The sequence below is a fragment of the Strix aluco genome, chromosome 12, assembly GCF_031877795.1.
Source record: "Strix aluco isolate bStrAlu1 chromosome 12, bStrAlu1.hap1, whole genome shotgun sequence".
In the NCBI taxonomy this organism is placed as follows: Eukaryota; Metazoa; Chordata; class Aves; order Strigiformes; family Strigidae; genus Strix; species Strix aluco.
Genome location: NC_133942.1, coordinates 10,639,767 through 10,654,706, shown reverse-complemented (window position 1 = coordinate 10,654,706; position 14,940 = coordinate 10,639,767). Strand labels below are relative to the sequence as shown.

Genomic DNA, 14,940 nt, shown 5'->3' with positions numbered 1-14,940 from the left:
AAATGGGAAAAACTCCCACTAACCTCAACAATTCTTGGACCATTAGGACCTATAAAAAGTCGTATTTATATTGCCTTCCTTTAACTTCAGCAACAACCTGACTGGGAGCTCCACAGCCTGCTACACACGCAGCACCACATTTAGGACAATCCCTGTTGACTGGAGTAGATAAATGTGAAAGCTCTTTTGAAATCAAACATATGGAAAATATTATGAAACTATTTAAAACCTTTTGAAATGCATAATTGAATCTACAAAAAACTATTTTAACACATAAACTGAAGCAAAGATAGTAATTTTAAAAATCTAACATAGTTTGACATGTATTTTTTAGTAGGGAGCCTCTTTTCTACTTATCAAACTTGATTTATGTATTTTCTCCTTATATATCAGTTGTTTATTTCTTTTTAAACATGAAAACATTATTCACCAGGCATTTTTCAATTTTGCCTTCTAGGTTAACCAACCCACACTGCACTGAAGAAAGTGTTTAAAATCAAGAATATAGACTTGATTTTAAAAATTGAAAATTGTACAAGAAATGTGTTGAATAAATATTTCATACATTTAACAAGAAAGATGGAACACATGTTGATAACCCTTTGCTTAATTGTTTGCCTGTTTATTCAGTATTCCCCAGACTTAATGTATAACATGGTTAAATGATTACACAGTCTCGACCTTGCAGCTCTACTTTATTCTCAAGACCATTTCAAGGATCTGAGAGACATGGTGAGATCACTGAGGTTTGCGAAAGAAGCGCACACCTGCAAAACACTGTGAGCGCTAAGTTTTCCCCCATTCTAGTGCATTATACTACAAGAAATGGTTGTGCAGATCTGCGTGACAAGGACTGCTAGGACTACAATCATAAAACTTGTATAAAATACTTTGCTTGTGAAGCTGTAAAATACATCCATTCAGAGCATCCAAGCCTGCTTGTCTCTGTTACAAAAGGAATCTACCAGCAAAAAGAACAGATTTAGGAGAATTTGGACTAAGATCATTTTTCGTATCCCAAAAGAGGTGTAGGAATAAGGACAGCATGTCCTCTTTACATTGGTGTTTTGCTGTAAGGAAGCCAAAGAAGTGAAAGATGTCAATCCAAGAGAAAAGGCAAATTTTTGGAGTGACATTTTGGCTCTGAAGCTAATGGAGGACTTTTCCCATGGACAACAGGAGTGAAAAAAAGAATTAAAAAATGACAGTATCATCTCAAAAAGGTCTAAAGCATCCCAAAGCACTTGTACATATTTACTGTATACAGTAACCATGCCAATGCAAACAGCACTGAAAAGCATGAGAAAAGCTCCCTTTTGATAAGATAGTCAAGATTCTTAATTTGCCGTCCTGTTCTCTCCCTTATCTTGACAAACCCAACATACAAGTGGATCTGATGCTACAAAATGAAATAGAGATTCAAAAAGATTGTAATTCTACCACTGGGTAAGGTTGCCACACAGCCCTTGCTAGAACTGACGAAAAAGAGGAATCAGCATTATCTTTATTTCCTAATTCATACATGGCAGAGGCTTTGGCTCTGAGAAAGTTGGGCTTGGCACAAGATCCAAAATAGAGGACACAGAGATGATAGAGACCAACCCCTGAAATTGCCCGAGGCTGGTTTAATTCCTAGGGTATTCTATGCTAATTTTCACTCCTGGATGACCACTTCCATAACCACACCCCCTGATTTCTAGTAGGACTCTGCTTCTAAAGTATTCCCATGCCCACCTTTATACCACCCAGGTTGCTTCCCAAATCAAAGGGATCCAAATCCTTATCTGTCCACAGGAAGTTTCAGATTGCTCTGCAGAGCCACAGGACACAATGAAGCTATATAAGGAATACATATACATATATATATATATAAGGTCTGTTACAGATCACGTGAGGTCATATACCATTGTTCATGTAATCCTGCTTATTAAAGACTCTGCTTGACAGCTTAAGTCAGACATTAAGAAAGCTGTGACAAAGCTATTACGTACTTTACACCAGTAGGTTGGGTTTGTGGATCGAATTATTCCATTGATTCATTTTTACAGGGGGGTGGTGGTGGGGTTTTTTTTAAATTCATTTCTGAATATTGGGTGTCTGTGTCTTGTTCCAAGGACCACTAACAGGTAAAAATCTACTACAGAAATTCAATAAAGATTTTCTTTACTCATTTTCAGAAGAACAAATAAAATTAGAGAATACTACAGTGGAAAAAAATTCTTGGGCTTTTTTTTTTTTTCAGATCAGGTCATGAGTGTGTGCATTTGCACAGCATTTCTCAGAGACGCTCGCACAGTATCAGGAAATTTGTTGATACCGCAGACACGAATACTGATCTGAACCCATGGAGGTCCTGCTGTTGGTAGCAAGTGGAGGGAGTAAAGATAAGTTTTATCAAAGTGGCTTAAAAGAATCTATACCACTCACTTCCACATGTGCTTTGCAAAAATCAAATCTGCCTTCTACATTCTGTCCTAGCCTAACAATTTTCATTACTACACAATCTGGATACAATTTTGCTTCTAAATCTGAGCCTGAAAGCCACAACATCCATCCTTAACTTTCTGCTCCCACCAGTGGAACTAAGAAGTGTACTTTGAAATGAGGGCATAATTCTTCGTGAGATGTTTATCCAACTCGCAATTAATGCAACTAGGCAGGTCAGATACTCTAAAATACAGCAGTAAATATTGGTCACCGGGATACAGAAGACAACGTCCCTTCTACAGCAAAACTAGGCCAAATTTATCTAAACCCTGTAAGATTAGGACAGATACGGCTTGTCAGCTCATCTCCTTTCTCTCACTTTCCTGTCTTCTTAAAAATTGATTCTGTTTACATGGTTTATGTTCAAGTCCACTTCCGAGTGTACTGAGCTTACTGCTGAATGATAGCATTAGATGGATGTCATTTTCCATTTTCCTAAAGTCACTAACAGCCCTGTCCAATTTTGAGGCTCATCCACATGTCCATCTATAAACACCCAAATCTTCTTGCTCTCATCCCTCTTAACCCATTTTCCCCTCCAAATAGCAAGTAGAAAAGTAGAGAAATTGAGGTACGCACAATGACCTAGAAACATTACAACATGCAGTGCATATGTCAGCGTATGGTCCCTGCCTAAAATAGTACAGTTAAAAATACATATGCATTATTATTTGAACTGTAACAAACCACAGAATCCCAGGTAAAAGCCAGGCTCTGATATCACTAATCTTCTTACTAACACAAATCAAAACATGTATATTAATAAAATTATGTAGGAAGAATAAGTATAAAAGGTAAGTTGCCATGTGGAAGCATTAGGTTTCCATACATATAAGTAACAAAGCATATTTTTTTATTAAAGCTTTCTATAGACATAGTTACATATTTCAGTAATACACAGGATATTTACAATTTCCAGGTCAAGCTCAACACAACAGATGTTCAGGAAACAGATTTATTGATGAAGTCAAAGAAATGCCTCAGATACTTTAGCACAGCCATACTTTTAAAGCTTTGCAAACTTCCATCTGCTTTCTCCTGTGATCCATTCACAAATCGGGAATAAATAAAGGGGAAAAAGGGACATAGCATAAATGAACTTCTTATTCTACTGAATTTGAATAAATACCAGTCTCATAAGTGAGCAACATTTCAAAGATATTTCAGTCAAAAATGAAATAGAATTTTCAGTAATGTGTGAAAAATGAATACTTCACTGCCTGAGATAAGATTTCCAATGAGTCTAAAAGAAATCAGAGCTCACATTCCATCAGAATTCAAGAGGAATTTGTATGCCTATAGTGCTTAAGCTCCTGTCAATAAATTCAGGTATATGCTTCAGGATGTCTTATACTATTCTGCTACTGGCTTACTGTTTAGTTTAATGTTACTCATTTGCTGAGTAACTGTTCCTGAAACAGCTAGAGACTAAGACTGATCCAACCTAAAAGTAGCCCAACAGATAATAGAAAAGGCCAAGCAAAGCAAATTGCAGTATATTTCATGTGTCAACTCATGCAGTAGCTGAAGACTTGAAGCCATAAATTCTCATAAAATTCAAAACAGGATGAAGTTTTCACTAGACTTCTACAAATTTATTTCCTAAATCTCAAATTATGCTAGATCATAACCCTGAAGAAAAATGCATGTGAAATGTACATGTGAACAGCATCTAGAAGGGAATTATATTAGCATAATTGTTTAATGCTTATTAATTTTAATAGGCATAGACTTAGACTTTTGGTTTGCAGGAAGGAACTGAGACCAACTCCTAGACTTTTTTTTTACCACACATACTACAAACAAGGAAAAAAACAGGTAGTAATCCCTTTGCTTTTTGTGATGAAATGTAAGAATGCCAATTCTGTTATTACCTATATTCTGTTATTACCTATCATTAGAGAAGTGTGCGCTGAGTTATAGCTAATCGACAAATACAAACACCATCTACTCATTACATTTCAAACCTCCCAAAACCCTGCCTGTTGCCTCTTTGATGAATCTGTGGCTACATCATTTCACATAAAACAGGAATAACAAAAAAAAAAAAGTCATAAAAAATGCAGTGCATGCAATTAAAAGTACAAGCTTCAAGAACTAGCCACAAAACGGAATAAAAGCAACCAAGAAGATTTCTAACAGGTGGAGGCAAAAAAAAAAAAAGCAGAGAAGTATGGTCTATTGTGATGAGAAATGAAGACTTCAAGCAGCTGCCTCATTGAATATAATACCTTGCAGCTGGATGAACTGCAGCACAGCTGGATTATTTCTTGAGATACTGCGTATATACTCAAACATCTGTCTGTTCACTAACTAGAAGTAATTTACTAAAGAAAGTATAAATAAAATAAGACTTCTTCTTGTCCTTTTGGTGAAAAAATTAGGTTGCCAAAGTACCGTGCACAAAATTAAGAGAACACTAGTTCAGCTCATATCCTGAGCCACAACAAATTGGCAGTTACAAATGAGTAAAGGCTAAGAGTTCATAAACTGGGTCTACACTTCCTTTGCTGCTCAAGGACTGCACTCCTCTAGCCAAGAAATCACAGGCATTCAGGAAACACATCAGGGCCTACCTTACTAATCTTATGCAAGGATGAATTCTCTAATTACACTAAATTGAAGTTCCATTTCCAGTTAACCTAAAAGATGACACGAATGTTATGTTTCTCTGTATATATCAAACTTTACAATGTTTCTAGAATGGTTTTATGTTAAGATGTAATGAAATCCAACAATGGACACTAAATGAATGCTTGCACTAATAACGTGCATATTAACAATATATAATTTGTTTATACATGTATCTCATAATTCTAACAGAAGAAAAAACAACACACTAAACACAAGTTTAATATAGTCAGGGTTGGCCCAGAATATCCATTGATTCACATCATTACACAACACCCAATAGGCCGCATTTCTATCTGGCCCCAAAACTTACTGTAACATTATTTGGTAGCTATATACAAATAGTCACATGTAATAATAGAAAACTTAGAAGCAACATGTAGAAATCTGACAAGAGAAGTGTTACTTGTCAAAATTTTGATATTCATTTAGCAGACTTACAAACACTCCCACCAGGAAGGGATGTGCTGAGGTTTGCTTGTTCTGGTGGATGATTTCTGCTGACCAACTGAATGGAAGATGCTCCACAAAATATCTTATTGGTGAGAACTGAACAAATTGTTTCCTTGCAAGCCTATATACCCTTGTCTGCACAAAGCCTCAGCAAATGAGCCAAAACCTCCCAAATCCTGAAACATCAGCAAAACTATTCTGTGCCTACAGCTGGTAGTCAAGGATCTGTAAGCAGTGTTTGCATTGTCCTGTTAACTGTAACTATAACACCTCTCTGAACCCGGCCCTCTGACTTCTGTATACTCCACTGCAGAAGTGCTTGATGCCACTTGCACCTCCTGGCACCTGATGAAGATTTTTAAAAGATCAATTAGGCTTTTCTTCCCTTTTATAATTGCTTAAGTCATATTAATCAGAGCTCATTCAGTGTCTTCAGTGCCATCAATTACCAGCAGACTGAAGAAATTTCTTAGGAACTTAACATCTTAAATTGGGCCACTACATTTTGATCTGCTATGAGAAGCTACTTTGTCATTCAAAGTGAGTAAAATCTGTTGTTACAAATCCAGCAACAAAAAACCTGAATAAATAAATGTAGCAGCGCTGCATTAGTCTTCAGTGCTCATCCTAATACCAAAAACCAATTCAGTCTAAATCATAAATGTCTCTTATCTGACACAAAGTACTGAAGTTGCAGTATTTGCTAGAGACCTGTGGAAGTTACACATTTCATTTTCTTCAGAGCTTATATTTTACAGCTGTAGCCGAGACACATCTATAGCTAGAAGTCAGGTTACTAGAAGGTACTTCAAAACAAAAGTAAATTCAGAAAGGATTTTACAGCATGCACAGATCTACCTCTACAGTGAGTTCTCCTCTAAACACAACACAGGCTTCAGGATGGAGCACTGACATGAAAGTCATTTTAGAGAAAGAGTATCATAAAGTCCAGAGTGAAAAACATGCAGACCAAATATCTTTCCACCCATTCAGTCTGGATTCTGATACATTTCAAGTAAACAGAAGCCAGCTGAAATTGCCCAATGGCCCTGCCACCAGGCTGGGTGCTGACACCCAGTGCCTGCCAGCCTCTCTCACTTCAGTTGATTTTGAATCGCTCATTATGGTGCCCATCAGTAGTTAGGTTTGGCAACAATGGTATTGGGGGAGACTAGGGATCCATTTTTCCCCCCCACAGAAAATGCAGCAGTGACATTAGTGCCATTTCATATACGTTACTGCAGCTTTCAGCTAGAGGACTTTTTATCCCAGTTGAAACTCAGCCTGACTCAAACCCTGCTCCAAAGAGCAACGTGGTGTACTGCCTACAATCAAATAAAAAATAAAGAGAAGCCGTAAGAGGAAGCCACACGTGGAGATCAGGAACCGAGCAAAACTCTGCCGGGCCGTCCAGAGACGCCCCTCGCTGTCAGAGCTCACCTGCCCTGGCTCCCCCGCAGGCCCCACGCAGGTGAAGGCGCTGCCCTCCAGGCCAGCCCGCCAGCTAGCCCAGGGAGCGGAGGCCTCTCCTCACACTCTGCACTCGCCTCCAGGCTCTGCACCAGCGACCATCTGCCAGCAACAAACTATTTAAACAGCTTTCATGATCTGAGCATGGCTCTGTTCCTAGAAACTCTGGCTTGATACAGTATTTGAAGCCAAAGACATCTTGACTCTACCAAGTGGAACTAAATCATCTGTACAGCCACCACTATGATGATCCTTTAGCCACGTCCTCATTCCCGTTGTTACCTTTGTTAGCTAGCATCCAGTGAGCTCAAACACAAGTTACAGCTGCATATGTAATATAGCACATACATGTGAAACAGCAAGAATTCCCGCTGTCACTGTGAAAAAGATAAATAAGCGTGCTGCTCTGCAAACAAGTGCATTCACCTGAAAGGGGAGCACTGAAACTAGAGCTGGTTTTCAAGAAGCAGCAAAAAAATCACGTCATTTGGAGGAAATGCTTAATCAAGTCTGCGTTTTAGAAAACGTCCCATTAAAATTTTGCCTTAAAATAACAAAATCAAAAAAATTCAAAAAAGAAAACAGAATAATTTCCATGAAAATTTTGCATTTCTTTTACTATGAGGGAAGGGGGCAAAGCATCAATATCTTCTAGGGGAAAATCACGTTTTAGTGGACCAGGCTCTGATTTGCAAAACTCTCTTTTTTGCTCTTTTTTAAGAAAGTGAAATTGTCTCTCAGGAGAAAATGCTCAAACTTTGCAGCATTTTTCTGCCTGTAAATTGCTACGTTTTAAAAGAAGAAAAAAGCCAAAGAATACATTTTTAGCTATTTCAAGTTTTACATACTGGAGATGCAATCACAGCTCCTCCTCGACTTGGAAGTCCTCTTCCACTGGCAAAGCAGGCAGAGGCAGCCCTCCCAGCAGCTCCCCTTGCTCATTCCCACACCAAAGGGCAGCACAGGACGGGAAAACTGCATGTCCCAGCAGGACTCTGCATCTTAAGAGCACAGAGGGCCCAGTGCAGAGCCCCAGCATGCTCTTCGCATGTGTACTGACTGCTCCTACGCCTGCCTGCCTGGCTCAGGTGTAATTCTGACAGCTGTTAACACAAACCCATAGCTAGGATTGCACTATAAAATACTATTACAAAAGCCTGGCTGTCATTTATCAAACAGAACTCAAAGCAAGAGGGCCTGAAGTTGCCCAGGATTTTCTGCAATTGTTGATTTGAAAATATTATATGTGATAATGTATTTTGGATGCATAAGACTATCCAGGCATCCTCCTGAAGATGAAGTATCAGACAGATTTTCCTGAAGAGGACTTAATTTCTTCTTTAACATTGTATAGGATTTCTGACAAAAAAAAGTCTGCAGTTGTCTCCCTCCTCTCAAAAAATGCAGTTATACTTCACTAAGAGAGACTCCTGTGGTCAGATTCGCATTGAGTTATCCTTTTGATGAACCAACAGGTTTTCTCCTTTCGATAGATTCTTTTCATACAGCCATCAAAATACCAAACACATTAGGTTAAGAATTTTTCACCACAATTAAAAATAAAAGCTGAAATTAAGAGTTCAAATTAAAGAGTTCAATTATCAGAATGATTAAAACATTTATTGCTTCTGTAGATTTGAACTTCCTTACAGGTTTTATGGTCATGTCACTGTGATGTTTTCCCTCTGTCACAACTGGACCTGTCCTCTCAAATCCTGCCCTTAAAGTCAGTATGTGCTATTGGTTCTCCAACACAAACTAGGGGTTTTTTTTCATTAAATACTCTAAATTCATAGGGTTTACAGTTCCTTTAATACGGCTTTTTTAATAAAGACAAAAGTTTGTGTTGGAGCAGTAGCAGATAAAACAGGGGTTAGAAATGCAGCTGTACCAATCTGAACAAGGGAGAAATAAAAATATGTGTATTTTTAAAAAATAATAATAATTACACTTAACTCACCATCAAGACAGAGCTGTAAATTATGGTTTAGCTCCCCTTATTGATCCAACATAAACATTAGGAGCAAGCTGTGCTATGCAGGGGAGGGAAAAAGAAACGATTGTGGCATGTCTTAGACTCCCTGAGTCATCTTTCCTGGCACAGGGTAGAGTGAGTCAAAGCTGCTGTGTAGGAAGCAAGAAGATGGAGGTGGGCTGAGCTGGCTCAGCGTTGGCTGTGTCTTGTCAATAGCACTTTCAGAAAGGGATGCATCAAAGCTGATACATCATAAGTCTTTGGGACCACGTTATAGGAGAAGTCATGCTGTCTGCAGAATATGCCTTTGGCCACGTGCTTGCTGGGGTACCAAGCTCTTTTCTCTGCCTAAATGCATTGTACGAAATGCCAAAGTTGTACAGCTCTGAAACTTCCTTTCGGGCAACTTCACAATGCCAAACATGACTTTAATTAAAAGCATAGTATATACTGAATGTTCATCATTTGAGATAAAGAGGTACACCTCTGCAAGTCTTCACCATGCCCAGAACAGATAAAACCTGGACTGAGGCATAATTATATTAGAAACAAACATTACTAGATGGATTGGGAGTCAGATATGAACCTACCTGAATCTGCACTGACTCATGCTGAACTGTAAAAATAGGTAACATCAACTGTGGATCAAAGCTGCTCAGCTAAAGAAACTACAGAGAGCATGCTAACATGCTAAGTACCCATGGAAACGTCCATTTCTGGGTATAGGAAAAAGGAACTTCACACACTTGCAACACTCCTTGAGTCCCCTGAAAAATAAATGAACAATGACTTCTAATACTTCCTTCAGCACATCTCTGGAAGGGTCTTTATTGTTACAAAATAGGCATTTTGCCTTCGTGCAGTGAGGCAAAGCACAGAACCCCAAAAGCTGGCTCAAAGCAAGCTATTCACACAATGCAGTCCAGCAAGGGGTTCCCTCAGTCCCCAAGAGCAATACAGTGACAGCAGCACATGCCATCTTCCATATCCAGCTGCAGCCCTACACAGATGTGCTTTTCACGGCTCTCACTTCAAAACTTCGTATCAGATTCTATATTACAGAATAGACATGACCTCGGTTTATTAACAGCAAAAAATCACCAGTAGCTATCACCCTTTTTTTCTTCTAAATCGATTAGGATGAAGGGAGAGGGAATAAAAATATGAGAACCAGGAGGAATCCCTCCATCATGAAAGAAACTTTACCATTCATTTTCCAAATCTCTTATTTTGCCTCCCTTTTGCAGCTGGGAAAGCAACTTAGCACAGTGTAAAGACTGAAGGCAAGTAAAACATACACAGAGTGCTAATTGCCTCAGAGCAGATCACTGACACTGAAGATGTGCGTAATCAGGTAAATCATGTCACTACATCAATTTTAGGACATACAGGGGCAGGGCGTTACCCTAAAGATAAATCATAACACACTGAAGCCTTTATTTGTAATGAAGTCTTCCGGCAAAGAGACTACAAACACTGACTGTAAGACATCAAATGTATTACTTCTGCTTAATTGTGTGGCATTGTATTATATGTAGCTACTTACACAGAAGGCCATAAAAGCCATACTCAAAAGACACTTAAAAAATACAGGCAAATTCTTTTTAAAATTTTAAGGTGAGACTGTGCCTCCATTTGGAGAGGAGACGTTGCAGAGAATATGTGGTACAGAGGACACACAGCCTGTTGGTAAAGGAGGCTGTGGGTAACGAAGTCATCATTGTCCTCACCTACTAGTGATTCATGCCAAGCGATAGAATGGCCTCAGAATAATAAAGATAGCTAGTCCACAGAATACATATGTATTTCTCTATGAATAAATCCCCTTTGGTCTTTGAAAGTTTGTGGAAAACAGCTTTTTTAAAATGTTAATTAAAAAAATAAGACATGAACTAAATTCCTCTGAAACCAGAGACGTATTTGAAGAATAAATTATTTACCTCAAACATAATCACAAATCTTAACTGAGGTGGGCCCAGCTCTTGTTTACAGAAAGACAAACAAAATAACTGTTTCACAAAACATGTTTCTGGAGAAAGGTTATAACCCCCAACTGGCTGAGATTTCATCCTCCAAGGGTTAGAACTCTAGAGGGGTGGCAGACCACTACTAGAGCTGCTGCTGCTTTGTGTTCCATCACACAGATATCCCTCCAATAGTCAGCATCCCAGCTGTCAAACATACCATTAGAAAATACAAATTAGACAGCCAGAGAGTCCTGAACTGAATGCATAAGGACCATGAGTCACACGCTAAGCTGGCATTAAAAAATTTAACTCCATTTACTGAAATGAACCCATACTGACCCTTTGTCATCAAAAGTAAATACATAAAAAAAGAAGGTAGTTAACAGTGTAGAAGCTGAAATACTGTTGCAACACTATACAGAGCCAATAGTATACCAGTCAAAGTAGTACTCGCATGCTTTCATTCCTGGAAGATGTAAGAAATATTGATGTGAGAATATCTACTTGTCTGGCCGTGAATAAATGCAGCAGACAAACAGAGCAAAATGAGCAAGACGCAAAACAGTCAAAGCCTGATGGGTAAAAAATCACATTTGCTTTTCCAAAACACAATCTGTATAATAATGCAAAACCAAGTTGTCTTCCCTTACCTTCAGCAAAAGGTTCCCATTCATAAAATCGACCCATAAATGGCTTGTTATTGTATGACGCACACTGCACCTCTCTAATATTTCTGCTGCTTTCAGGACACATCTGTTTAAATAAAAAAAAATACCAGCCACATTATAATCAACAGCAATGTTATTATTGCTTTCTTATTAATCCACTTTAGAAGGTTAATGAAGGCATTGCCAAATCCTAATCCAGGTGAACAATATGAACATCAGGAGACTCCTTTTCTTTAAAACAGCCAATAAACAGTGTGCTTTTAAGTAACAGTATCAGAAGTGCCTGTAGAAAAAAATGAGTTTGTGGAGTTCATGGAGCAACAGTTCTACAAAAAAGCACATTTTTTTATTGAGCTGTCATTTTCCTCAGCAAAAAGACAACACTTCAAGATAAATTCAATAAATTAGATCCAAATCATTTCCTTTCCACAATAGCTTCGCATTCTTCATTATTAATTTTCTGGGCTCAGATTCAATAGAGTTGAAACACTTAACATACATGCTTCTATAACTTATTAAAAGCTGGCCACAACAACTTCTTATTCTCATCCTATGTTTCAATACCATATTACCACTTTTTCTTTTTTATTTCTACATACTGCTATTAGAGTCATTGCATTACTTTGTATTTTAACTTGAGCCTTCAAATGGTAGCTTCAGAGTTCTTGAAGCTAAATTGTGGGAATTGCTTCTTATATACAGGCGTACACACACACATATTGAGGCAGGGCGAGTTTTACAGACAGAAGTAACATCTTTTATTAGGTCACTTGCAATGAATGCCTTTATCAGACAAGCCTTGTTTAGATGTGAAGCAGATTCCAAAAGTAAATACAAGTTAAATACTTAAATACTTAATTACTTTGTTCTGTCCGTACCCTCACACTACAGCAGTTACAGCAAAAGACTACTCTGTGTGTGGGCACACACAAAGGGGAGAAAGATTTCTAAAAACGGCAGGGGATTAATTAGAATTTCTATGCTTGGAGAAAATAGACAAGATTTGGTCACAGATGCATTTTTTCAGGTAGCCTTTAGATGATCAAAATGGCTATTTAAAACACTATTCAAGAACAGTAGAAACCACATGAAGAACTGGACTAGAACAGCAGAATATTTACTGTATAGGAGACAGAATTTTTTCTATTTCAAGGGAAAACTACAGACAATATTATATGAAAGAAGCATGGCTAAGTAACTGTTTTTGAAGGGAACAGCAAGAAAATCAGTAAGAATAGCTCTTGTTGCAACTGCAAGTCAGTTCTCTTATACTTGTATGGGGGAAAGATTGGTCATCTTTGCAGTGAAAGCCAGCACACCAGAGGTCCCAGAGGAGTTCTTGCTTCGTATCCACCATCTATATATGAAGATGTTTGTAACTGGATCAGTGAGACGTCAAAGTCAAGAGTTTTCAAGTGGGCTATAAACTGTACCAAAGACATGCCTGGGGGAAGGTTCACAGACTACTTTATCTTCTATTAGAATCACTGTAACAAATCTTCTAGAATAAACACTGTTTCTGGCCAAACAGCCATCTGTGATTTGTTCGCCCATCCTTCACAGATCTCCAAGTACGTGCAAACATTGTTTTCCTCAACAAACCCTCTAATAAAAAAACAAACAAAAAAGCTTCCCTGAAAATAGGACCATGAGCCACCAAACTACATTGGGAGGGTTGGACCAAAAGCCTTTCTAGTGCTAAATGCAGAAAGCAAAGCTATATTCCCACAACTGAAATACACATCCTTACATCTGTGACACAGCAGTGCATCAAGGGTAATTCAGCCACACTAATCAACCAACTAAGGCTAGGAAGCTTACATTCTTCATGGAAACCAATTACAGCACATATCCTAAAGGCGAAGGGACAGAACCTGAGCTGGCAGAAATTAAGGTCACTACATTAAATTACAGCAGAATGACATCAGTTTGCACCAGCAAAGAACCCGCCTGAAGGGTTTCTTTTTGGAACGCTTTTCCCTTTTTTTTTTTGGCACATGTTTTCTGACAGTCTATTGTGAAGTTTTGTTGTTTCTAGTTTTTCCTTTTCTGAGCCTTGAGCTCGTGCTCTTGTGTACCAGTATTTCTGGCTCATAAACCATTTCCTGTACACCCCGTTCATACCAACTCAGACAACATATGAATAAAAAGATCAAAATATTCATTGCTGTTGCCAAAAAAATAGTGACACCCGCCCCTTCTAAGATGATTTTTATATAGCTACAATTTCTGGTTTTAAACTTACTGAAAGTTGCCCACAGGACAGAGGCCCCATTGCTTTAAAGCAGGACAAAGGACCGACAAATACACTAAACACTGTGTGGATCAAGCCAAAATCAGAAGAAAAGGCTAACTCAGTAACATCCCTGCTACTTTAAAAGTCCCAACTCAGTTGTACTTCCTCCATTCCTTTCATCAAAGTTTAATTACAAAATAAAATTTTGAGTAAAAAATTGAGTCATCTGGACTGCAAAAACTCTTTGCTTTATTCTTTATATAGATTATACTCAGCTTTATTTCTAAATGCATTTTTAAAATATTTTATGAAAGACTTAACTACAAGGTGCAACTAGTCAAACTTACTATAGCTTAGGAATCACCAAGGCTTAGAAGTTATACCATAAATATATACTAGTTAACATCTATACATAATGTATTAACCTCACCTAAATTCTTACTGCATAGCCAAACAAAATCACAGTTTTACACCACCTACTGCTTAGCTCCCCTGAAAATGAAATCCTTGGGCCTTTCTCAGAAGAGCTAAGAGTGCCAGGCACTTTCTCTTGGCATCTCTGGCTTTTTAGGCAGAAAATACACGGTTACCACTGAAAGAAAAAAAGCATGACCCTGTACAATCAAAAGCAAAACCTTAGCATAGGGGTTTCTGTAGATCCTCATTTTTTATTTCTTCCCTGAGAGTACAACCCACTTTTACACTATCATTTAGTTACTATTTCTGCTTGACTATATAGCTTGACTATAGCTTTAATTACTATTTCTGCTTGACTATATAGCTTGACTATAAAACTCCTAAAAGACAACAACGAGCATCTGTGACGAGAAGATGACAACCCCAAAGAAAGCTCCTGTTTCCAATGTCTATCAATTGTACCTTAGGAAGTTCATCATTTGCTTCCCAGCTCACACCAGTGGCTGGGAGATACTGGAAGAGGACTGAGGACAAAGCTGGGCTTCCCCATAGCAGCGTGAGGCAGGTCACACCTGGGCTTGGCTCCGGGGCTCTGCCCGCAACAGCGTCCCGACACCCTTCCTGGCCCTCTCCCAG

The 14,940-nt window shown here is 38.4% G+C and overlaps 1 protein-coding gene across 1 annotated transcript in view; it reads right to left on the bottom strand.

Annotated features, from left to right (window-relative positions):
- THSD4 (thrombospondin type 1 domain containing 4) overlaps positions 1–14,940 on the bottom strand; it is a 308,530-nt gene that overhangs the window by 241,007 nt on the left and 52,583 nt on the right. Inside the window, exon 5 of the mRNA XM_074837605.1 lies at positions 11,634–11,736. Within this exon, the coding sequence (XP_074693706.1) occupies positions 11,634–11,736 (103 nt within the window). The remainder of the gene's footprint in view (positions 1–11,633; positions 11,737–14,940) is intronic.